We start from the raw sequence: 25,044 nt of genomic DNA, 5'->3' as shown, positions 1-25,044 counted from the left end.
TCTGTAACTGTAAAAACCTAAAGCCTTCTGCGTCATTGGTGCTTCACTGAAAACGAATTACTCGTATATTAAAAATTTATTATTTTCCAGTTCTTACAGCATTGAAAATTAAAATAAAAATTACAGTGAAAAAAAAAAATCTTGAACTGATGGATCTTTCAACAATTAATATCATTATATATCTAATATTCAATTTGATTTTGTTTATGCTTTCCAAGACTGTTCAAGACTCATATTTTCCAAGATTTGCTCTTAATTCGATTTGAACAAATACAATTTGTTCCGCTGTAAACAAATTAAGAAATGTCACGTTCATTAAGCGATTTGCTTAACTAAGCAAATTGCTGAGCTAAGCAAATTTCTGTTGAGCTAAGCAAATTTAACCCTCAATTTAAGCTAGTAGCCTATTTAGCTTTCTTTTTAAAAAAATGAGATAATAAACTTTTCATTTTATTTTGTTAATTTACTTACATCCAGTCGGTAACTGAGTGGTGACGCAATAAAATCTCTCAGATTTATTATAGCGTAATGATAGCAAAATTTTGCAATATGTAGCTTTTTGATATATTAGCTTTTTTTATTTGCTTTCAAATACATCTTTGTGCTTGCGTATTAATATTTATAATTCAATCGATATCCTTGACATTATAAGTAGAGAAGCCCTAATAACTCGTGACCCCACACCATATATGGGCATAGAATACTGTCAGTACACCAAATATGGGCATAGAGTCATTAGGGAGAACACGTGGTTAATGGGGTCAATGACCTCTTTTTCCAAGGTCGATTTATTTGATGTTTCTATGTGTAATAACTCCGGGACGAAGGTTGCACATGCGCATTGAATTCTAACGGGAACAATGTTATTGATCTAGTAATCGAAGGGAAAGTGGATTTCCGAGAACTTGATTGCGTAATCGATCGCGAATGTCATGGTGACCAGAAATAGTATTTGTTGTTATTGCTCTAGGCAATGTTATGAGTTTCCCGGAATTTGGAACACCTGTGCTGTCGACCTCAATTCACCTATCGTGAATCAATAATTCCCCTTAGAAACAACAAATTAATTTTCCCTTTCTTGACAGATCAAGCAATCAATGACATCCTCTGTCAGACTTTAAAAATTTCCGCCTAGAAACATTTCTCCAGGAATAGATCCAAGTCATTAATGTCTTTGCCTCGGGAACAACTCTTTTGGTCGAACTCCAAAGGATATTAATAACCAAAGGCCAGGGAAACAATTAGGCAAGAAACATCTTAGCAATGAATTGTTTTAGCGCGCGAGAAGGTTTCATATTAATTTGAAATGTGTTAGCACAGAGATGCCAATAACAAAGGAACACGCTGAATTTACATTTAGTGATTATTTGGGCGAAACCGTTTTAGACAGGTTATGGAACTATTTCGGCGAAACAGATAGAGACATTTTAAAAGAAGATTTTGAAGAGATTTTGGAAGAGGTTTTGAGTGTGGTCGTTATAATACACAAGTTTCATTTGAACAGTGTTGTGAGGTCCTCTAACCCAACCCCAAAGGGTTCCAATCCTCCTACCCCAACCCCGAAGGAAGCCCCCGGTCCTCAAAGGCCCCCCAAGCTCCCAAAGGCCCTCCACCGGTCCCCAAATGTCCCCCAGGCCCCCAAATGCCCTCCCTGTGCCCCAAAGGCCCCCCAAGCTCCCAAAGGGCCACCGGCGCCCCCAAAGGCCCACCCAGACCCCCAAAGGCCATCCCCGGGCCCCCCCCCAAAGGCCCATCGAGCTCCCAAAGGACCAACGGGGTCCCAAAGGCCCTCCACCGGTCCCCAACTGCCCCAAAGGCCCACCCCTGGTCCTCAAAGGTCCCCCGGGCTCCCAAAGGACCAACGGGGTCCCAAAGGCCCTACCTTGCCCCCAAGGCCCCCCCGGCCCCCCAAGGCCCGCCCGGTGCCCCCAAGGCCCCCCCCGGCCCCCCCGGACCATCCCTGGCCCTCCCTCCAAGGCCAATCGAGCGCCCAAGGACCAACGGGGTCCCCAAGGCCCTCCACCGGTCCCCAAAAGTCCCCCAGGCCCCCAAAGACCCTCCCTGTGCTCAAAGGCCCTCCCTGTGCCCCAAAGGCCCTCCCCCGGCCCCCAAAGGCCCACCCAGACCCTCAACGGCCATCCCCGGGCCCCCCAAAGGCCCATCGAGCTCCCAAAAGACCAGCAGGGTCCCAAAGGCCCTCCACCGGTCCCCAAATGCCCCCAAGCTCCCAACTGGCCCCCCGGACCCCCAAAAGCCCTCCCCCGCCCCCCAAAGGTCCACCAGGCTCCCAAAGGACCAATCGGTCCTCAAGTGCCCCCCAGACCCCCAAAGGCCCTCCCTGTGCCCCAAAGGCCCTCCACCGGTCCCCCAATGTCCCCCAGGCACCCCAAGGCCCTCCCGGGGCCCCCCAAGCCCCCCCACACCCCCAAATGCCATCTCCGGCCCCCAAAGCCCATCCCCCCGACCCCAAAGGTCCCCCGAGCTCCCAAAGGACCACCGACCCTCAAGGGACCCACAGACCCTCAAAGGCTCTCCCCGAGCACCCGTCTTTCGGTGATGTGTGTTGTCTAAAACCTATGATTTGGGATGTGTAGTTTGCTACTTCAGGCTTTCTGAGCTAAGGTTTCATAGTATTTCCTAGGTGAATGTTGTCTGAAACCAATAGTTTGGGATGAGTAGTTTGCTATTTCAGGCATTTATGAGCTAGGTTTCTTAGCCTTTCGTTGATGAGTGTTGAGTGAAACTTATGATTTGGGATATGTAGTTTGTTATTTTTGACTTTTCTGAGTTGGATTTCTTAGTCTTTCATAGGTGAGTAGTGTCTGAAACCTATGATTTGGGATGTGTAGTTTGCTATTTTCGAATTTTCTGAGCTGGATTTCTTAGCCTTTCATAGGTATGCGTTGTCAGAAAATTATGATTTGGGATGTATAGTTTGATATTTCAGGCTTTTCTGAGCTAAGGTTTTCTAGTATTTCGTAGGTGAATGATGTCTGAAACCAATAGTCTGGGATGAATAGTTTGCTATTTTTGACTTTTCTGAGCTAGGTTTCTTAGTCTTTCGTTGGTGTGTGTTGACTGAAACCGATGATTTGGGATATGTAGTTTGCTATTTTTGACTTTTCTGAGCTGAATTTCTTAGCCTTTCATAGGTGTTTGTTGTCTGAAACCTATAGTTTGGGATGACTAGTTTGCTATTTTGACTTTTCTGAGCTAGGTTTCTTAGCCGTTCATAGGTGAGTGTTGTCTGAAACCTATGATTTGGGATATGTAATTTGCTATTTCCGACTTTTCATAACCGGATTTCTTAGTCTTTCGTAGGTGTGTGGTGTCTGAAACCTATGATTTGGAGTGTGTGGGTTGCTATTTTTTTGACTTTTCTGAGCTGGATTTCTTAGCCATTCGTAGGTGTGTGTTGACTGAAACCTATGATTTGGGATGGTTAATTTGCTATTTTTGACTTTTCTGAGCTAGATTTCTTAGCCTATCATATGTGTGTCCTTTCAGAAAATTATGATTTGGGAGGTGTAGTTTGCTTTTTGGACTTTTCAGAGCTAGGATTCGTAGTCACTCATAGGTGTGTGTTGTCTGAAACTTCGAGTTTGGGATGAGTAGTTGGCTATTTTCGACTTTTCTGAGCTAGGTTTCTTAGCCTTTCATAGGTATGTGTTGTCAGAACATTACGATTTGGGGTGTGTAGTTTGCTATTTCAGGCTTTTCTGAGCTAAGGTTTTCTAGTATTTCGTAGGTGAATGTTGTCTGAAACCAATAGTTTGGGATGTGTAGTTTGCTATTTTCGACTTTTCATAACCAGATTTCTTAGTCTTTCGTAGGTGTGTGGTGTCTGAAACCTATGATTTGGGATGTGTGGGTTGCTATTTCAGGCTTTTCTGAGCTGGATTTCTTAGTCTTTCATAGGTGTGTAGTGTCTGAAACCTATGATTTGAAGTGGGTGGATTGCTACTTTTGACTTTTCTGAGCTGGATTTCTTAGCCTTTCATAGGTGTTTGTTGTCTGAAACATATAGTTTGGGATGACTAGTTTGCTATTTTTGACTCTTCTGAGCTAGGTTTCTTATCAGTTCATAGGTGAGTGTTGTCTGAAACCTATGATTTGGGATATGTAATTTGCTATTTCTGACTTTTCATAACCAGATTTCTTAGTCTTTCGTAGGTGTGTGATGTCTGAAACCTATGATTTGGGGGTGTGTGGGTTGATATTTTTTGACTTTTCTGAGCAGGATTTCATAGCCATTCCTAGGTGTGTGTTGACTGAAACCTATGATTTGGGATGGTTAATTTGCTATTTTTGACTTTTCTAAGCTAGATTTCTTAGCCTTTCATAGGCGTGTCCTTTCAGAAAATTATGATTTGGGAAGCATACAAAAACTTACACATGCACACGAAAACTTAAAAGCAAAAAAAAACAGAAATTCACAAAAAAAATTAAACAAACACACACACAAAAAAAAAACTTACACACAAAAAAACAAGAAAAATCAAACAAACACGACATAACTTACACACGCAAACAAACTTACACACACACACACACACACAAAAACTTACACATGAACACAAAAAACTCACACACACACGCACAAAAACTTACAAACACACACACTCACAAAACTTACACACACACACACGAAAACTTACACAAACACGACAAAACTTACACACACAAAAACTTACACATGCACACGAAAACTTACACACACACACACACACACGAAAACTTACACACACACGCCAAAACTTACATACACACACACACAAAAACTTACACACACACACACAAACAAAAACTTACACATGCACAATAAAACTTAACTCAACACAAAAACTTACATGCACAAAAAAACTTACACACACACACAAACACAAAACTTACACACACACACACACACGAACACTAACACACACACACTACAAAACTTACACACACACAATAACTAACACACACACAAACACACACACATAAACAAAAACAAACACAAGAACAAAAAAAAAAATCAAAAACACACGCAAAAAAAAACACACACACACACACACACACACACACATACACAAAAAATTACACATAAAAAAAAAAATCACACACACACACTCACAAAAACTAAAAAACACACACACACACACACAAAACTCCCACACACACACACAAAAAATTACACACACACGCAAAAACATACACACACAAAAACTTACACACGCACCCCCACAAAAACAAAAACAAAAAATCACAAAAAATCAAAAAAAAAAAAACACACAAAAAAAAAAACAAACCCACACACACAACTCACACACACACACACAAAAAACTCACACACACACACATACACACATACAACCACATAAACAAAAACAAACAAAAACCAAAAAAAAAAAACACACAAACACACAAACAAACAAACAAAAAAAAAAACTATAACACAATAAAAAACACAACAAACAAATAAACCAATACCAAAAAATTAAAATCAAAACCAAAAAAATTAGAAAAAAAAGATCAATATATGAAAATAAAAAAAATACACACACACACAAAAACTTACAAACACGCAACAACAAATACACACACACACAAAAACTTACACACACACACACACACACACACACAAAAACTAACACATTCACACGAAAACTAACAAGCACACAAAAGCTTCCACACACACACACTAAAACTTAAACACACACTTCAAAACTTACACACACAAAAGCTTAGACACACAAAAACTTACACACACACACACACAAAAACTTACACCCACACGCAAAAACTTACACACACACACACACAAAAACATACACACACAAAAACTTAAACACACACACAAACAAACAAACAAAAAAACATCAACCAACACTAACACACTCACAAAAAAACAAAAACACACACACACACACACACACACAACACAAAAACTTACACACACACACACACACACGAAACCTCAAACACAAACACACAAAAATACACACACACACACGTACAAACTTACACACACACACACAAACTTAAACAAACAACCCAAAAACAACACACAAAACCAAACACACAAAAAAACAAAAACATACATATTCACGCGAAAAATAACATGCACATAAAAACTTACATGCACACAAAAAATTACACACACGCTCAAAAACTTACACACACACACAAAAACTTACACACACACACGAAAACTTACACACACACACGCCAAAACATACACACACACAAAAACTTACACACACACACACAAACACATACACAAACACTTACACAAGAACACAAAAAAACACTCACACACACACGCCAAAAATAAAACACAAACAAAAACTTACACACACACACACAAACATAAACAAAAACTTAAACATTAAAAAAAAAAATCACACACACACGCAAAAAAACTAACAAACACACACACACACACACAAAACTTACATACACACACACTAAAAATAACACACACACGCAAAAACTTACACACACAAAAACTTACACACACACACACACACACACACACACAAACACACACACACAAAAAAACTCACAAACAAACACACACACACACAAACACACACACACACACACACACACACACACACACACACACACACACACACACACACACACACACAAAAACTTACACAAACACGCACAAAAAACTTACACACACAAAAACTTACACACACACACATACACACACAAAAAAACACACACACACACACACACACACACACACACACACACACAAACTTACACAAACACACAAAAAACTTATATACACACGCAATAGCTTAGAAACACAAAAACTTACACACACACACAAAAACTAACACACACGCTCAAAAACTTACACACACGCACAAAAACTCACACACACACACACACACACAAAAAAACTCACACATGCACATGAAAAATTACATTCACACAAAAACTTAAACACACACACACTAAAAATAACACACACACGACAACAATTACACACACACAAACTAAGACACACGCAAAAACACAAACAAACACACAAAACAAATAAAAAACACACTCAAAAAAATACACACACACACACAAACAATTAAACACACACACACTAACAAACACACACACACACACAAACACAAAATCTCACAAACGAACACAAATACAAACAAAAAAACACTTAAAAAAACAAACACAAACACAAAAAAAAACTTAAAAAAAAACTAAAACACAAGAAAAAAAACGAACAAACACGCACACATGCACACACACACACGCAAACACTAACACAAACACACAAAAACTTAAACAAACACACAAACATAAACAAACACCAACACACAAACAAACAAAAAAACACACACACACACAAAAACACACACACCCACAAAAAAACATACATATTCACGCGAAAACTTACATGCACAAAAAAACTTACATGCACACAAAAAATTACACACACTCTAAAAAACTAACACGCACACACAAAAACTAACACACACACACGAAAAATTACACACATAAACACAAACACAAACAAAAACATAAAAGCACAAAAAAATAAAAAAACACACACACACAAAAACTTACACACACACACAAAAACTTACACAAAAACAAAAACTCACACACAGACACACACACACACAAACAAAGAAACACACACACACACACACGAAAACTAACGCACACACACAAAAACTTACACACACACACACGCCAAAACTTACACACACACAAAAACAGACACTCACACACACACACACACACACACACACACACACACACACACACACACACAGACAAACACACACACACAAACACACACAAACTTACATATGCACAAGAAAACTTACATTCACATAAAAACTGACATTCACACAAAAACTTACACACACTCACAAAAACTTACACTCACACACAAAAACTTACACACACACACGAAAACTCACACACACACAAACATGAAAACTAACACACACACACCAAAAAAAACACACACAAAAAAAAACAAACACACACACAAAAAAACAAAAACACTAACAAACTCAAACTCAGACACAAACCCACACACAAACACACACACACAAACACACACACACACACACACACACACACACAGACACAAACACACACACAGACACACACACACACACACACACAAACACACACACACACACACACAGACACAAAGACACAGACACACAGACACACACAGAAAGAAACACAAACACAAACACACACAGACACACACAAAGAGACAAACATACAGAGACACACAAACAGAGACACACACACAGAGACACTCACACACAGACACACACAGAGATACACACACACAGACACACACACAGAGACACACCCACACATACACACACACAGAGACACACATGTTCCTTTAGTACCTACGCAATTAGGCCTAAATGAAGATATTTATGCAGAGTTTCAACTAGCTATGGCTAAGTTTGCTAAAGACAAGCTATTTTCTTGTGAAAACTCATAAAATCAGAAAAAATGTTCAATGTTCCTTTAGTACCTACGCAATTAGGCTTAAATGAAGATATTTATGCAGAGTTTCAACTAGCTATTGCTAAGTTTGCTAAAGACAAGCTATTTTCTTGCGAAAACACAAAAAATCAGAAAAAATGTTCAATGTTCCTTTAGTACCTACACAATTAGGCTAAAAATGAAGTTATTTATGTAGAGTTTCAACTATCTATAGCTAAGTTTGCTAAAGACAAGCTATTTTCTTGCGAAAACACACAAAATCAGAAAAAATATTCAATGTTCCTTTAGTAACTACGCAATTATGCTAAAAATGAATATATCTATGAAGAGTTTCAACTAGCTATGGCTAAGTTTACTAAGGACAAGCTATTTTCTTGCGAAAACACACAAAATCAGAAAAAATTTTCAATGTTCCTTTAGTACCCTCACAATTAGGCTAAAAATGAAGATATTTATGCAGAGTTTCAACTAGCTATGGCTAAGTTTGCTAAAGACAAGCTATTTTCTTGCGAAAACACACAAAATCAAAAAAAATATTGTTAGGTTAGGTTAAGTTAGATTAGGTTAGGTTAGCCTACGTACGCGCGCATATATGTTAGGTTGGATTAAGTTAGGTTAGGTTAAGTTAGGTTAGGTTAGATTAAGTTAGGTTAGGTTAAGTTAGGTTAGGATAGGTTAGATTAAGTTAGGTTAGGCTAAGTTAGGTTAGGCTAGGTTAGCCTACGTACGCGCGCGTACGTAGTTTGGGAGCAAAGTTAGCCATAGACAGTTGAAACTCTGCATAAATATCTTCATTTAGGCCTAATTGCGTAGGTACTAAAGGAACATGTGTGTCTCTGTGTGTGTGTGTGTGTGTGTGTGTGTGTGTGTTTGTGTCTGTCTGTGTGTGTGTCTGTGTGTGTATGTGTGTGTGTGTGTATGTGTGTGTGTCTCTGTATGTGTGTCTCTGTATGTATGTCTCTGTGTGTATGTCTCTGAGTGTGTGTGTGTGTGTGTGTGTGTGTGTGTGTGTGTGTGTGTGTGTGTGTGTGTGTGTGTGTGTGTGTGTGTGTGTGTGTGTGTGTGTGTGTGTGTTTGTGTGTGTGTGTGTGTGTGTGTGTGTGTGTTTGTGTGTGTGTGTAAGTTTTGCGTGTGTGTGTGTAAGTTTTCATGTGTGTGTGTGTGTGTTTTCGTGTGTGTGTAAGTTTTTGTGTGTGTGTATGTTTTTGCGCGTGTGTGTAAGTTTTTGTGTGCATGTAAGTTTTTATGTGCATGTAAGTTTTCGTGTGCATATGTAGGTTTTTGTGTGTGAGTGTGTGTGTGTGTGTGTGTGTGTGTGTGTGTGTGTGTGTGTGTGTGTGTTTTTGTGTGTGTGTGTTTGTGTGTGTCTGTTGTTGTGTTTGTGTGTGTTTGTGTGTGTGTGTGTGTGTGTGTGTGTGTGTGTGTGTATGTGTGTGTGTGAGAGGATGTGTGTGAGTGTGTGTGTGTGTGAGAGTGATAGAGTGTGTAAGTCTTGCGTGTGGGTGTGTTTGTGTGTTTGTGTGTGTGTGTGTGTGTGTTTGTGTGTGTAAGTTTTTGTGTGTGTAAGTTTTTGTGTGTGTGTGTGTGTAAGTTTTCGTGTGTGTGAGTTTTTGTGTGTGAGTGTAAGTTTTTGTTCGTGTGTGTAAGTTTTTGTGTGCATGTAAGTTTTTTTGTGCATGTAAGTTTTCGTGTGAATATGTTGGTTTTTTTTTTTTTTTTTTGTGTGTGTGTGTGTGTGTGTGTGTGTGTGTGTGTTTTTTTTTTTAAGTGTGTTTGTGTGTGTGTAAGTTTTGGCGTGTGTGTGTGTGTAATATTTTGTGTGTGTGTTAGTTTTTGCGTGTGTGTGTGTGTTTTCGTGTGTTTGTGTGTGTTAGTTTTGTGTGTGTGTGTGTGTGTGTAAGTTTTTGTGTGCATTTAAGTTTTTGTGTGCATGTAAGTTTTCGTGTGCATGTGTAAGTTTTTGTATGCTTCCCAAATCATAATTTTCTGAAAGGACACGCCTATGAAAGGCTAAGAAATCTAGCTTAGAAAAGTCAAAAATAGCAAATTAACCATCACAAATCATAGGTTTCAGTCAACACACACCTACGAATGGCTATGAAATCCTGCTCAGAAAATTAAAAAAATATCAACCCACACACCCCCAAATCATAGGTTTCAGACATCACACACCTATGAAAGACTAAGAAATCTGGTTATGAAAATTCAGAAATAGCAAATTACATATCCCAAATCATAGGTTTCAGACAACACTCACCTATGAACGGCTAAGAAACCTAGCTAAGAAGAGTCAAAAATAGCAAACTAGTCATCCCAAACTATATGTTTCAGACAACAAACACCTATGAAAGGCTAAGAAATCCAGCTCAGAAAAGTCAAAAGTAGCAATCCACCCACCTCAAATCATAGGTTTCAGACACTACACACCTATGAAAGACTAAGAAATGCAACTCAGAAAAGCCTGAAATAGCAACCCACACATCCCAAATCATAGGTTTCAGACACCACACACCTACGAAAGACTAAGAAATCCGGTTATGAAAAGTCGAAAATAGCAAACTGCACATCCCAAACTATTGGTTTCAGACAACATTCACCTACGAAATACTAGAAAACCTTAGCTCAGAAAAGCCTGAAATAGCAAACTACACATCCCAAATCGTAATGTTCTGACAACACATGCCTATGAAAGGCTAAGAAACCTAGCTCAGAAAAGTCGAAAATAGCCAACTACTCATCCCAAACTCGAAGTTTCAGACACTACACACCTATGAAAGACTAAGAAATCAAAATCAGAAAAGCCCGAAATAGTAATTTACATATCCCAAATCATAAGTTTCAGACAGCATTCACCTACGAAATACTAATAAACCTTAGCTCAGAAAAGTCTGAAATAGTCAACTACTCATCCCAAACTCGAAGTTTCCGACAAAAAACACCTATGAGTGACTAAGAATCCTAGCTCTGAAAATTCCAAAAAGCAAACTACACCTCCCAAATCATAATTTTCTGAAAGGACACACATATGATAGGCTAAGAAATCTAGCTCAGAAAAGTCAAAAATAGCAAATTAACCATCCCAAATCATAGGTTTCAGTCAACACACACCTACGAATGGCTAAGAAATCCAGCTCAGAAAAGTCAAAAAAATAGCAACCCCCACACTCCAAATCATTGGTTTCAGACACCACACACCTACGAAAGACTAAGAAATCCGGTTATGAAAAGTCGGAAATAGCAAATTACATATCCCAAATCATAGGTTTCAGACAACACTCACCTATGAACGGCTAAGAAACCTAGCTCAGAAAAGTCAAAATAGCAAACTAGTCATCCCAAACTATAGGTTTTAGACAACAAACACCTATGAAAGGCTAAGAAATCCAGCTCAGAAAAGTAAAAAATAGCAAATTAACCATCCCAAATCATAGGTTTCAGTCAACACACACCTATGAATGGCTAAGAAATCCAGCTCAGAAAAGTCAAAAATAGCAAACTACATATCCCAAATCATCGGTTTCAGTCAACACACACCAACGAAAGACTAAGAAACCTAGCTCAGAAAAGTCAAAAATAGCAAACTATTCATCCCAGACTATTGGTTTCAGACAACATTCACCTAAGAAATACTAGAAAACCTTAGCTCAGAAAAGCCTGAAATATCAAACTATACATCCCAAATCATAGTTTTCTGACAACGCATACCTATGAAAGGCTAAGAAATCCAGCTCAGAAAAGTCGAAAATAGCAAACTACACATCCCAAATCATAGGTTTCATACACTACTCACCTATGAAAGACTAAGAAATCCAACTCAGAAAAGTCAAAAATAACAAACTACATATCCCAAATCATAAGTTTCACTCAACACACATCAACGAAAGGCTAAGAAACCTAGCTCATAAATGCCTGAAATAGCAAACTACTCATCCCAAACTATTGGTTTCAGACAACATTCACCTAGGAAATACTATGAAACCTTAGCTCAGAAAGCCTGAAGTAGCAAACTACATATCCCAAATCATAGGTTTCAGACAACACACATCAACGAAAGACGGGTGCTCGGGGAGAGCCTTTGAGAGTCTGTGGGTCCCTTGAGGGTTGGTGGTCCTTTGGGAGCTCGGGGGACCTTTGGGGACCGGGGGATGGGCTTTGGGGTCCGGTGAGGGATTTGGGGGGTGGGGGGGGGCTTTGGGGGTGCGGGGTGGGCGTTTGGGTGCGTGGGGGACATTTGGGGACCGGTGGTGGGCCTTTGGGGCACAGGGAGGGCCTTTGGGGGTCTGGGGGGGCACTTGAGGACCGATTGGTCCTTTGGGAGCCTGGTGGACCTTTGGGGGGCGGGGGAGGGCCTTTGGGGGTCCGGGGGGCCAGTTGGGAGCTTGGGGGCATTTGGGGACCGGTGGAGGGCCTTTGGGACCCTGCTGGTCGTTTGGGAACTCGATGGGCCTTGGGGGGGCCCGGGGCGGGCCTTGGGGGGTCGGGGGGGGCCTTTGGGGCACTGGGCGGGCCGGTGGGGGCCGGGGGGGCCGGTGGGGCAAGGTAGGGCCGTTGGGACCCTGTTGGTCCTTTGGGAGCCCGGGGGACCTTTGAGGACCAGGGGAGGGCCTTTGGGGCAGTTGGGGACCGGTGGAGGGCCTTTGGGACCCCGTTGGTCCTTTGGGAGCTCGATGGGCCTTTTGGGGCGCCCGGGGATGGCCTTTGGGGGTCTGGGTGGGTCTTTGGGGGCGCCGGTGGCCCTTTGGGAGCTTGGGGGGCCTTTGGGGCACAGGGAGGGCATTTGGGGGCCTGGGGGACATTTGGGGACCGGTGGAGGGTCTTTGGGAGCTTGGGGGCCTTTGAGGACCGGGGGCTTTCTTCGGGGTTGGGGTAGGAGGATTGGAACCCTTTGGGGTTGGGTTAGAGGACCTCACAACACTGTTCAAATGAAACTTGTGTATTATAACGACCACACTCAAAACCTCTTCCAAAATCTCTTCAAAATCTTCTTTTAAAATGTCTCTATCTGTTTCGCCGAAATAGTTCCATAACCTGTCTAAAACGGTTTCGCCCAAATAATCACTAAACGTAAATTCAGCGTGTTCCTTTGTTATTGGCATCTCTGTGCTAACGCATTTCAAATTAATATGAAACCTTCTCGCGCGCTAAAACAATTCATCGCTAAGATGTTTCTTGCCTAATTGTTTCCATGGCCTTTGGTTATTAATATCCTTTGGAGTTCGACCAAAAGAGTTGTTCCCGAGGCAAAGACATTAATGACTTGGATCTATTCCTGGAGAAATGTTTCTAGGCGGAATTTTTTAAAGTCTGACAGATTATGTCATTGATTGATTGATCTGTCAAGAAAGGGAAAATTAATTTGTTGTTTCTAAGGGGAATTATTGATTCACGATAGGTGAATTGAGGTCGACAGCACAGGTGTTCCAAATTCCGGGAAACTCATAACATTGCCAAGAGCAATAACAACAAATACTATTTCTGGACACCATGACATTCGCGATCGATTATGCAATCAAGTTCTCGGAAATCCACTTTCCCTTCGATTACTAGATCAATAACATTGTTCCCGTTAGAATTCAATGCGCATGTGCAACCTTCGTCCCCGAGCTATTACACATAGAAACATCAAATAAATCGACCTTGGAAAAAGAGGTCATTGACCCCATTAACCACGTGTTCTCCCTAATGACTCTATGCCCATATTTGGTGTACTGACAGTATTCTATGCCCATATATGGTGTGGGGTCACGAGTTATTAGGGCTTCTCTACTATTATAAATATTGGATTAATTTTTAAGATGGTTTATGGGCGATTCTAGAGACTGATGACTTAAGTCACATTTATATTAAATGTCACTTTAAATTAACTAAGTACCTCAAACTGTGCGATCTCCATTAAAAATTTTCCAGCTGCAGCCATGACAGAACAACATTTGAAATCTAATTATAGTGGGAAATGTATATTTTTGAGAGTTTTTTTTTTACCCTAGGTCCATAGATCAGCATTTTTTGTGCAAAAACAGTAATTTTTCACTTTTTGTCGTATTCATCTATTGTTGTTGACGTTCATGCGGAATGCAAGTTTAATGGCTGCATTGAACTCAGCCGCTGAAACACTATTTTTTTTTTATAGAAAAACTTCTTTTTTATCCAATCCCGCGAATCTGTTTTTGCCATTCATGTTGCAAAGGATGAGTAAATTGGTTCTCATGATTCCTGCATACTCAATGAGGTCTGTGTTAGGCAAAAACGAGCTGTTTGAACCAAGGATTACTGTTTATTTAACTTTGTCAAATCTGTCCTTTTTTTGTAACTTGCTTAGTGAAACGCCCGATTCAGATTTCCCAAGGGTGGCTGTATTCATTATTTTCCATCCAAGTTAAGGATCGGGTATACAAGGTACTGACTTATTTATTCATTTACATTAATATATATTGTATGTTTGTTCCCATTGATTGTTTATTTAATTTCTGTTCGTTTTAAGTTTCATTTATAATTTAATAGCAAAATATTTGTTTTCGTTTTAAGCTTGATTTTCATATTCAATCTAAGCATTACTCGCTTTAAGATCTATTTTAAACTGAATATTTGATGCATAATGATATTAATTGCTAAAAGCTCATCAGTTCAAAATTTTACTGTAATTTTAATATTTATTTTCAATATTAAGTACAAAAGAAAACATTTGTAATATAATTCGTTTTCAGTAACTCAATAAGGGCAGAAATTAACATAAGTAGGCCTGACATGCCCCCGGGCCTTCTGAAAACCAGACCATAATTTGCAGTTTATAAAACAAAATAAATATTAAATGTTTTCTCTTTTTTAGCTTTAATAAAGTGGAAATTATTGAGACTTTAATGTGTAAATGTCTGTATATGTGTATTAAACTGTCTATCAACATTCATTTGTTGTATTTCAGATGTTTTGTTTCCTTACTATAATCATTAGACTATTACACCTTGTCACCAAAGAGCATCTGTAATTATGTTTTAACATGTTTTGTGTGGCAGAACAATCACTTGTATCGTGGAAGTCACCGACAGAATGTAAGTTATTTCAATAATTTTGACGAGTTCGTTGAATCATCTCGGTAGCTTGAAAAGTTCGAACCAAACTTTCGAAGAAATCAGACTGATATCAATTGAAAAATTAATTTTACGGTCAAAGCTTGAAAGGCTAAAGCTGGATTGTTGATTCCTTATGGTCGGTAGGAACTACACAAATTTTGTATCTTTCTCTTAGAAAAATCTGGTGATTCTTGGTTGAAAGCAGTCAAACCTCCCAAAAAATCGATTTTTTTTTCTATAGAGGCAAGCATTCGTCACGCCCATGAGTCCGTCAACTGAACAATAAAAAAAGACTGGCTTCATAACTCTGATTATCATTCCCAGAACCAACGCTCCCTTTTCATAGTCAGCGCAATAGCGTAGACTTAAACGGTGTTTTCACGCAAAGGAATCATAGGCAGCGCCATAGTGCTGCCTAAGTAAAAAGCGATGTGGCACAACATATTTGTTTATTTTTTGTTTTGTTATCAAACAGTTCGTAGTAACGAACAGTAAGTAAGGAGCGACCCGGCTCAAGAGTAACCGAAACTCTAAAAAACGAAATTTTGATACCAGTACAACATCAAAAGAATCTGATTTTTTTGCTGATTTCAAATATATAGAAAATGAGGAAACACCCCCTAAAAGTAATAAATCAGATTCAGCGTATCAGAGAACCCTAGTACAGAAGTTTCAAGCTCCTATCTGTAAAAATGTGAAATTTTGTATTTTTTGCCAGAAGAAAGATCATGGACTTGTGCTTGTTAGTTTTTTTTTTTTTTTACAGGGGTGATCGTATCGAACCAGTGGTCTTAGAATATCGCGGGAGGACTCATTCGAATGGAAAATAAAAGTACTAGTGCCCTTTTTAAGTGACTAAAAAATGGAGGGCAACTAGGCCCCTTCCAACGCTCATTTTTTCACAAAAGTCCCCGATCAAAATTTTGAGATAGCCATTTTGTTCAGCATGGTCAAATATTCTATAACTATGTCTCTGAGGATGATTTAATTCCCCACAGTTCCCGGGGGAAGGCCTGAAAGTTATGAACTTTGCCCAATGTTTACATTGGTTATTGGGAAGTATACAGAAATTTTCAGGGGGATTTTGTCTGGTAGTTGGGGGGAGGGGGTGGGTCAAGGGTTACGTGGGAGGATCTTTCATGGAGGAAGTTATCATTGGGGAAGCAACATTGCTATGAATGGGGCACCAGCTTTCCTAGCATTATTTAAAAAAAACGATTTAGAAATTAAATAATAAAAAAAACAATTTTTTCAACTGAAAGTAAGGAACAACATCAAAATTTAAAACGAACAGAAATTATTCCGTATATGAAAGGGGCTGTCCCCTCCTTAACGCCTCGCTCTTTACGCTGAAGTTTGACTCTGTCTCACAACTTTTTTTTAAGCGATAAAAAACTTTAGCGTAGAGAGCAGGCGTTGAGGAGGGGACAGCCCCTTTCATATACGGAATAATTTCTGTTCGTTTTAAGTTTTAATGTCGCTCCTTACTTTCAGTTAAAAAAACTTGTTTTTTATTTTTTCTGTTTTAGACCAGGACCCTTCGTTTAGAAGGAGTTGTCGTAGAAGCTTAGAAAAGGGCTCCTCCGTTTGGAAATTTAAATGGCTCGCGCCCTTTTCGATTATTATAATTGATTGGAGGGCAAACCCCCCCCCCCCTCACACCTATCATTTCCCCAGACACATCCAATAAAACTTTTTAGATAGCAAATGTGTTCAGCGTAGTTGTAAGGTCCGAAAATTATGTATTTCAGGATGACAATCACCGACAGTCCTCAGAGAAAAGCTTGCAAGGTATGCTCTTGGAGCATAATAAACTTCGGAGGGGGTCAATGGATTGAAAATCAGAAGTTCTAGTGCCCTTTTTAAGAGTCAAAGTGATCGGAGTGCAGCTACCCCCTCTCCCCAACAAGTCTAATTTTCCCCAAATATAGGGTATTTAATATAAATTTCGAGACAGCCATTTGTTTAAAAAATAGTTCAAAGATCACTTAACAAGGCCTTTGGGGTTGACACAACCCCCAGAGTCGGGGGGCGAGGGTTGTAAGTTTTGCCCCGGGGAAATATAAAGTTTTTATGGAAGGAGTGGTCGTGTGAACTTTAGAGGAGACTCATTTGATTGGAAATTTATATTTCTAGTTCCTTTTTAGAAGTCAAAAGTGATAGAGGGCAACTAGCTCTACCTTGCGCCAGAGCCCAGGGGACGACTCCTCAGAGCCCTGGGGGAAGGGTTGTAAGTTATGCCCCGTAGGCATATAAGGTTTTTATGGAATGGGTGGTCGTATAAGCTTCAGATCGGATGAAGCTTATTTGATTGGAAGTCGGAACTTCTAGTGCCCTTTTAAAGAGTCAAAAGTAAATAGAGGGCAACCACACCCCCCCCAGGCTAACATTCTCCAAACATATCCAATTAAAATCTTAGGAAAGCCATTCCATACAGAGTTGTTGAAGATCCAGTAATTATGTCTTTGGGGATGTCAACCTCCTCACAGTCCCCAGGGCAATTCGTTCATTGTTTACATATAATATATGTTATTGCGAAAGGTATGTATTTCGAACTTTACTTTCCAAAAAGACGAAGGTCATTGGGCATTCAGGTGGGCCTTCCAGAGAATGTTGAGTAGAGTGTTGAACTAAATCGAAACATGTTATGCGTAAACGGACTGTCGAAAGGGCGTAACTCAGGAATGACTGAGTATATTAATTTGGAACTTTCAGGAAATGATAACGGAGATGATAAAAAAAGGCGATATTTGCATGCTACCACTACTACTACTACTACCACACTACTCCATTTACATTACTGAGGGGAAATTTGAACTAAATCAAAAGATGCTACGTGTATGTACATTGTCAAAAGATTGTATCTAGAAAATTGATTTGGGTATTAAGTTGGAAAGTTCAGAGAATGCTTAAAGGGGAAGATCATATGATCAAAAGGCAATATGTGCACGCTACTACTATTACTACTTTTATATTTACTGCTACTACATTTACTGCAACTACTATTACATCAACTAATACTTCTATTGCAACTGCTTGTAAGGCTAAGAGTATTGAGATAAAAATTTTAAGAAATATACGAGCATACAGGTTATCAAAAGGACATATCAGCTATATCAGACAAAGGGCTATTGTATTAAGTAGAAGTTTCTAGGACTTGATGTTAGGAATTTTTAACTGACCACAAGCCAATACGTTAATGCTAAGGAGCAGATATTAACGAACAGAAAAGATTCGTTTCAATCGTTTCAATCCGTACGTTTAAATGAAAAAAGCTTATGCAAGCTTCGCTTCTCACTAAGACTATCTGTCTTGGCTATATTTTTTTTCAAATTATCAATGGCTCTCAACTTTTTTATCACAGTCCACCAAGTTGCTTTTGATTCAAAAATGTTTGTTTTTAATCCAAAAACCAACATTTAAACGAACATAAATTGAAATAAATAACACAGTCAAACTCAAAATCTGGGAAAATTAACATGAGTAGGGCTGATAACCCCCATGCCTTCTCAAGACGAGAAAATAATTTGCATTTCACTGAAAAAACAAATGAATGTGGATTGTCAGTTTAATATGCGTATACTGATATTTATTCTTTAAAGTTTTAATATTTTTTTATTTATTAAAGTAAAAAAAAAGTGAAAACACTTAAAATGTATTTTGTTTTTAGTAAAGGGTAAATTATACTCTGGTTTTAAGAACGAATGGGGGTTGTAAACCCTACTCATGTTAATTTTTGCTCATTTTGAGTTTGACTCGGTTATCTATTGTAATTTCTATTTGTTTTGTGTTTAATTTATTTATTGATGGAGATTTGTGGTATTTTTACGCTTGGAAGATTATTTGAATTTGTTTCTGTTCATTTTTAGCTTAATGGAGTTCTTTAATTTTCTTTGGAAAACTTTTTTTGTGGAAAAAGTGTCTTAAATTAATCTGTCTTAAACCAACTTCCACGAATTACTCAGCCCGAGGCACATGGCCCCTAACTTATTGAAATTTATTATTTTTCACAAACGGAATGTAGAATAATTAAGGCTTGTTGCATCGTTAAGCCCAAGCTCACTATAGTCTCCTTTTTTCAAGATACAAAAAAAAAATCTCAAAACGCATACCAATCTAACCAGTTACTAACTACGAAGTTCACTCTAAATAAAGACTTCCTTGGAAAACGATATCACGCTTTATTTTAGTTAAAGCAGCCTCTATCTTACTGTCAAGTGATGGATTAGCAATGATTTGAGCGGCTTCACGAAGATCCTTTAAAGTTTCTACAAGCTGCTGTATCACTCTTACTATCGAGCCTTCTTGGACGTCAGTCAGTTCTATAATTTCTCTAAATGGCACACCCATCGTCCATTTGTAAACCACCTCGACTAGGCCAAATTGAAACTGGTCAACATAGTCATCAACATCTTCTTGTAAACCGCAGTGTTTTTGAGTTTTACCAATGTCCCTCGCCATATATATAATATCATGTAACACAAGAGTCGTGTTTGATACGGATGCTCATTTTATTTAAACTTTCAAAGGAATTTCTGAATTTTCGTTGAGCAATAAATTAAAACACGAATTTCCCAGCGATGAATCAACTGCTTGTAATTTCCTGAGAATATATATAAGTTAAAAGATAAAATTACAAGAAAGGGTGCGCTGTAGCCAAAGGAAGATTTAGTTTTAGTAAGTTTAATGGGAGAAAGCTTGTCTCCTCCAATGTTTGTAATTGCATTTATTTGCCGGTCTTTAGTAAACAGAGCATTCACGTGTGTATCACGTGTGACACATGCATATCATCTCATGCATGCTTGTCTCATATATAGAGATGGGCCGATGGGAAAGACGCCGAAAGGCCATATTAAGAAGGCCTTACGAATATTCCATTAAGGCTAAAAGACCAAAAAGACTTAAGACCATAGTACAAACTATATAGACTCCAATAACTTGGATTGGTAGTTTTATCATCATCAGGAATACCAGCTGAGGCTAGTTTCCATGATTTGTGCTCCCGATTTGGTTGTCGAATGTTTGAAAAAATCACCGAAAAAGCGGTTGCAAAACCGAGAATAAGAAATAGTAAGTGTTTCTTTTTACATTATTAAAATGGACCGCATGGTTTGTCGAGGATTCAGAATCGTCTTTTCCAGATAAGATACTTCTAGGTTAGCTGGATCTTTTCTTACAATAAGAAAAAACAAGTTTCTTCAATTGAAAGTAAGGAGCAACTTTAAAACTTAGAACGAACGCCTCGCTCTTTACGCTAAAATTTTTAGTACTTCTAAAAAAGCTTCTTATGGTTCTTATCAAACAAAAATAGTATTTCAGGAGTCGTTCTTAAGGAATTGGGACATAATTCAAACTTTTTTAATTCTGTTTTTTAGAGTTTCGATTCCTATTGAGCTGGGTCGCTCCTTACTTACAGTTCATTACTACGAACTGTTTGATATATAAAAAGGACCAAGCATGTAAATAGGGGTGTCCCGAATCCCCTGATGTCTAATGATTTCCACTAATTTTTACTTAATCACATGTTTTATTCTGTTTCAAAACATAATCACGCCTTCCCTTCTCTCCCAAGTACACTTCTAAGTGCCCTGTGAAGATTGATTTCTCTTGTATAAAAAAGGCAATACGAAGCTTGATATCCAGTCTTGTTGAATTGGAGATCTCCAGAATATATCCCCAGAATTGGAGATACTGACAGGATAAGATAAATAAAGTTGCGCAAGTCAAAAGTAGAGTGAACATTAAATTAACTTTTTTAAATATATAAATTCTTCAGATTGAGTAATAATCAAAAGAAATAAAGCAGCAACTATTACCGCCATATGATAATACAGTGGCTGGAACAGAGTGGGCAAGCCACAGCCGCACTGTGGCTGGAAAACGTTATCCAGTCTTATTTCACTTTTTTGTCCAATAGATTCTGAAAGAGGCCATTGCTGTCCTCAGTAGAGGAGGGGGTACCAGCACAGAACGAACACCGTGCTGCCATCTACAATTTAGTTTAATGCTGACGGGACATAATTTATTCAAGGATTATCGATCGAGTCTAATGTGGGTGTTTCAAGGTCAATGGATCTGATGTTGTTGTTGTTTGTTCGCGTGCGAATAACATGAGGGGTGATTTACATAATCGATGGGGGAATTATTGATTCACAAGCATGTGGAATTGTGAAACAATATGGTCATAGAGTCCCTAGGGAGAAAGATTACGTAATCGATCAATGACCTCTTTTTCTAAGATCGATTTATTTGTTGTTTCTATGTGTAATAACTCGGGGATGAAGGTTGCACATGCGCATTGAATTCTGACGGGAACAATGTTATTGATCTAGGACTCGAGGGGGAAGTGAATTTCCGTGGATTTACATAATCGCTATGGAAATTATTGATTCACGAAGGGGAGAATTAAGAAACAAACATGGCTTCATTGTTGTTTGGTTAGCTTAACCTGAGAAATTGATTTACATAATCGCTATGGAAATTATTGATTCACGAAGGGGAGAATTAAGAAACATTAAGGTTTCTTTAATCTTTAGGCCTGACCAGTGAACTTGATTTACATAATCGCTAGGGGAAATTTTTGATTCACGAAGAGGGAATTAAGAAACATTAAGGCTTCTTTAATCTTAGGTCTGAGGTATAAACTTTCTTTAGGACAGAGAGAAAAATTAATATTCTATTTTTAAATAGGGCTTCATTGATCTTTAGTGTCAGGAATCATAAATGACATCACTTGTTATCTTGGAATTATGCGGGAGTCTAAAGAGATAGAAATTCTATTTTTAAATACGGCTTCACGGAGCTTTAAGTCGGAGAGATAAATTGATATTCTAACGAAACCATAATAGTTTAGCTAGGAAAATTTATGAGATGAAGAGATTAACGTAGGAAAGGGTTTCCTAGAAATTTGAAATGTGAAAGTACTGAGATGCCAAACAAAAGGAACACGATGAAATTACTTTTAGGGATTATTTGGGCGAAACGGTTTTAGACAGCTTATGGAATTATTTCGGCGAAACCGTTAGAGGCGTTGATTTAAAAGATGATTTAAAAGATGATTTTTGAGTGTGGTCGTTATAATACACAAGTTCCATTGAACTGTGTTGTGAGGTCCCCTACCACAACCCCAAAGAGCCCCGATCGCCCTACCCCGATCCAAAGGGTTCCAATCCCCATACCCCAACCCCGAAGGAAGCCCCCGGTCCTTAAAGCCCCCCAAACTCCCAAAGGCCCTCCACCGGTCCCCCAAAGGCCCACCCAGACCCCCAAAGGCCATCGCCAGGCCCCAAATGTCCCCCAGGCTCCCAACTGTCCCCCCGGACACTCAAAGGCCCCCCAAGCTCCCAAAGGGCCACCGGCGCCCCAAAGGCCCACCCAGACCCCCAAATGCCATCCCCGGGCCCCCCAAAGGCACATCGAGCTCCCAAAGGACCAACGGGGTCCCAAAGGCCCTCCACCGGTCCCCAAATGTCCCCCAGGCACCCAAAGGCCCTCCCGGCGCCCCAAAGACCCACCCAGACCCCCAAATGCTATCCCCGGACCCCAAAGCCCATCCCCCGGTCCCCAAAGGTCCCCCCTAGCTCCCAAAGGACCACCGACCCTCAAGGGACCCACAGACCCTCAAAGGCTCTCCCCGAGCGCTCGTCTTTCGTTGATGTGTGTTTTCTGAAACCTATGATTTGGGATGTGTAGTTTGCTACTTCAGGCTTTTCTGAGCTAAGGTTTCCTAGTATTTTCTAGGTGAATGTTGTCTGAAACCAATAGTTTGGGATGAGTAGTTTGCTATTTCAGGCTTTTATGAGCTAGGTTTCTTAGCCTTTCGTTGATGTGTGTTGAGTGAAACTTATGATTTGGGATAGTTAATTTGCTATTTTTGACTTTTCAGAGCTAGATTTCTTAGCCTATCATATGTGCGTCCTTTCAGAAAATTATGATTTGGGAGGTGTAGTTTGCTTTTTGGACTTTTCAGAGCTAGGATTCTTAGTCACTCATAGGTGTTTGTTGTCTGAAACTTCGAGTTTGGGATGAGTAGTTGGCTATTTCAGACTTTTCTGAGCTAAGGTTTCTTAGTATTTCGTAGGTGAATGTTGTCTGTAACTGGAGGTGTAGTTTGCTTTTTGGACTTTTCAGAGCTAGGATTCTTAGTCACTCATAGGTGTTTGTTGTCTGAAACTTCGAGTTTGGGATGAGTAGTTGGCTATTTCAGACTTTTCTGATCTAAGGTTTCTTAGTATTTCGTAGGTGAATGCTGTCTGAAACTTATGATTTGGGATATGTAAATTACTATTTCGGGCTTTTCTGAGTTGGATTTCTTAGTCTTTCATAGGTGTGTAGTGTCTGAAACCTATGAGTTGGGATGTGTCGTTTGCTATTTTCGACTTTTCTGAGCTAGGTTTCTTATCCTTTCATAGGTCTGTGTTGTCAGAACAGAATGATTTGTGCTGTGTAGTTTGCTCTTTCAGTGTTTTCTGTGCTAAGGTTTTCTAGTTTTTCGTAGGTGAATGTTGTCTGAAACCAATTGTTTGTGATTTTTATTTTGCTATTTACTTCTTTTCTTTACAGGTTTTCTCAGTCTTTCTTAGGTGTGTGGTGTCTGAAACCTATGATTTGGGATGTGTGGGTTGCTATTTCAGGCTTTTCTGAGTTGGATTTCTTAGTCTTTCATAGGTGTGTAGTGTCTGAAACCTATGATTTGGAGTGGATGGATTGCTACTTTTGACTTTTCTGAGCTGGATTTCTTAGCCTTTCTTAGGTGTTTGTTGTCTGAAACCTATGATTTGGGATGTTTATTTTGCTATTTTTGACTTTTCTGAGCGAGGTGTCTGAGCCGTTCATAGGTGAGTGGTGTCTGAAACCTATGATTTGGGATATGTAATTTGCTATTTCTGACTTTTTAGAACCGGATTTCTTAGTCTTTCGTAGGTGTGTGATGTCTGAAACCTATGATTTTTGGGTGTGTGGGCTGCTGTTTTTTGACTTTTCTGAGCAGGATTTCATAGCCATTCGTAGGTGTGTGTTGACTGAAACCTATGATTTGGGATGGTTAATTTGCTATTTTTGACCTTTCTAAGCTAGATTTCATAGCCTTTCATAGGTGTGTCCTTTCAGAAAATTATGATTTGGGAAGCACACAAAAACTTACACATGCAAACGAAAACTTACAAACACACACACACTAAAACTTACACACAAACTCAAAAAATTACACACACACACAAAAACTAACACACACACACACACACACACAAAAACTTACACATTCACACGAAAAATTACATGCACAAAAAAACTTACATTAAAAAAAAAAATTAAAAACAAAAACACACACACAAAACTTACACACACACACACACACACGAACACTCACACACACACACACACCAAAACTAACACACACACAAAAACTTACACACACACACACACACATACACAAAAACTTACACATGAACACAAAAAAAACTCACACACACACACGCCAAAACTTACACAC

General features: G+C 39.1%; 1 protein-coding gene across 1 annotated transcript in view; it reads left to right on the top strand.

The window, feature by feature from the left end:
• Positions 1 to 20,240: 20,240 nt before the first annotated feature.
• LOC148942194 (uncharacterized) overlaps positions 20,241 to 25,044 on the top strand; it is a 66,348-nt gene continuing 61,544 nt past the window's right edge. The window contains exon 1 of the mRNA XM_089103248.1: positions 20,241 to 20,266. Coding sequence (XP_088959374.1) covers positions 20,241 to 20,266 — 26 coding nt within the window. The remainder of the gene's footprint in view (positions 20,267 to 25,044) is intronic.

This window comes from Artemia sp. Qi Xiang Cuo, chromosome 17, assembly GCF_049724085.1.
Source record: "Artemia sp. Qi Xiang Cuo chromosome 17, ASM4972408v1, whole genome shotgun sequence".
In the NCBI taxonomy this organism is placed as follows: Eukaryota; Metazoa; Arthropoda; class Branchiopoda; order Anostraca; family Artemiidae; genus Artemia; species Artemia sp. Qi Xiang Cuo.
This window is presented reverse-complemented; position numbering and strand designations above follow the sequence as displayed.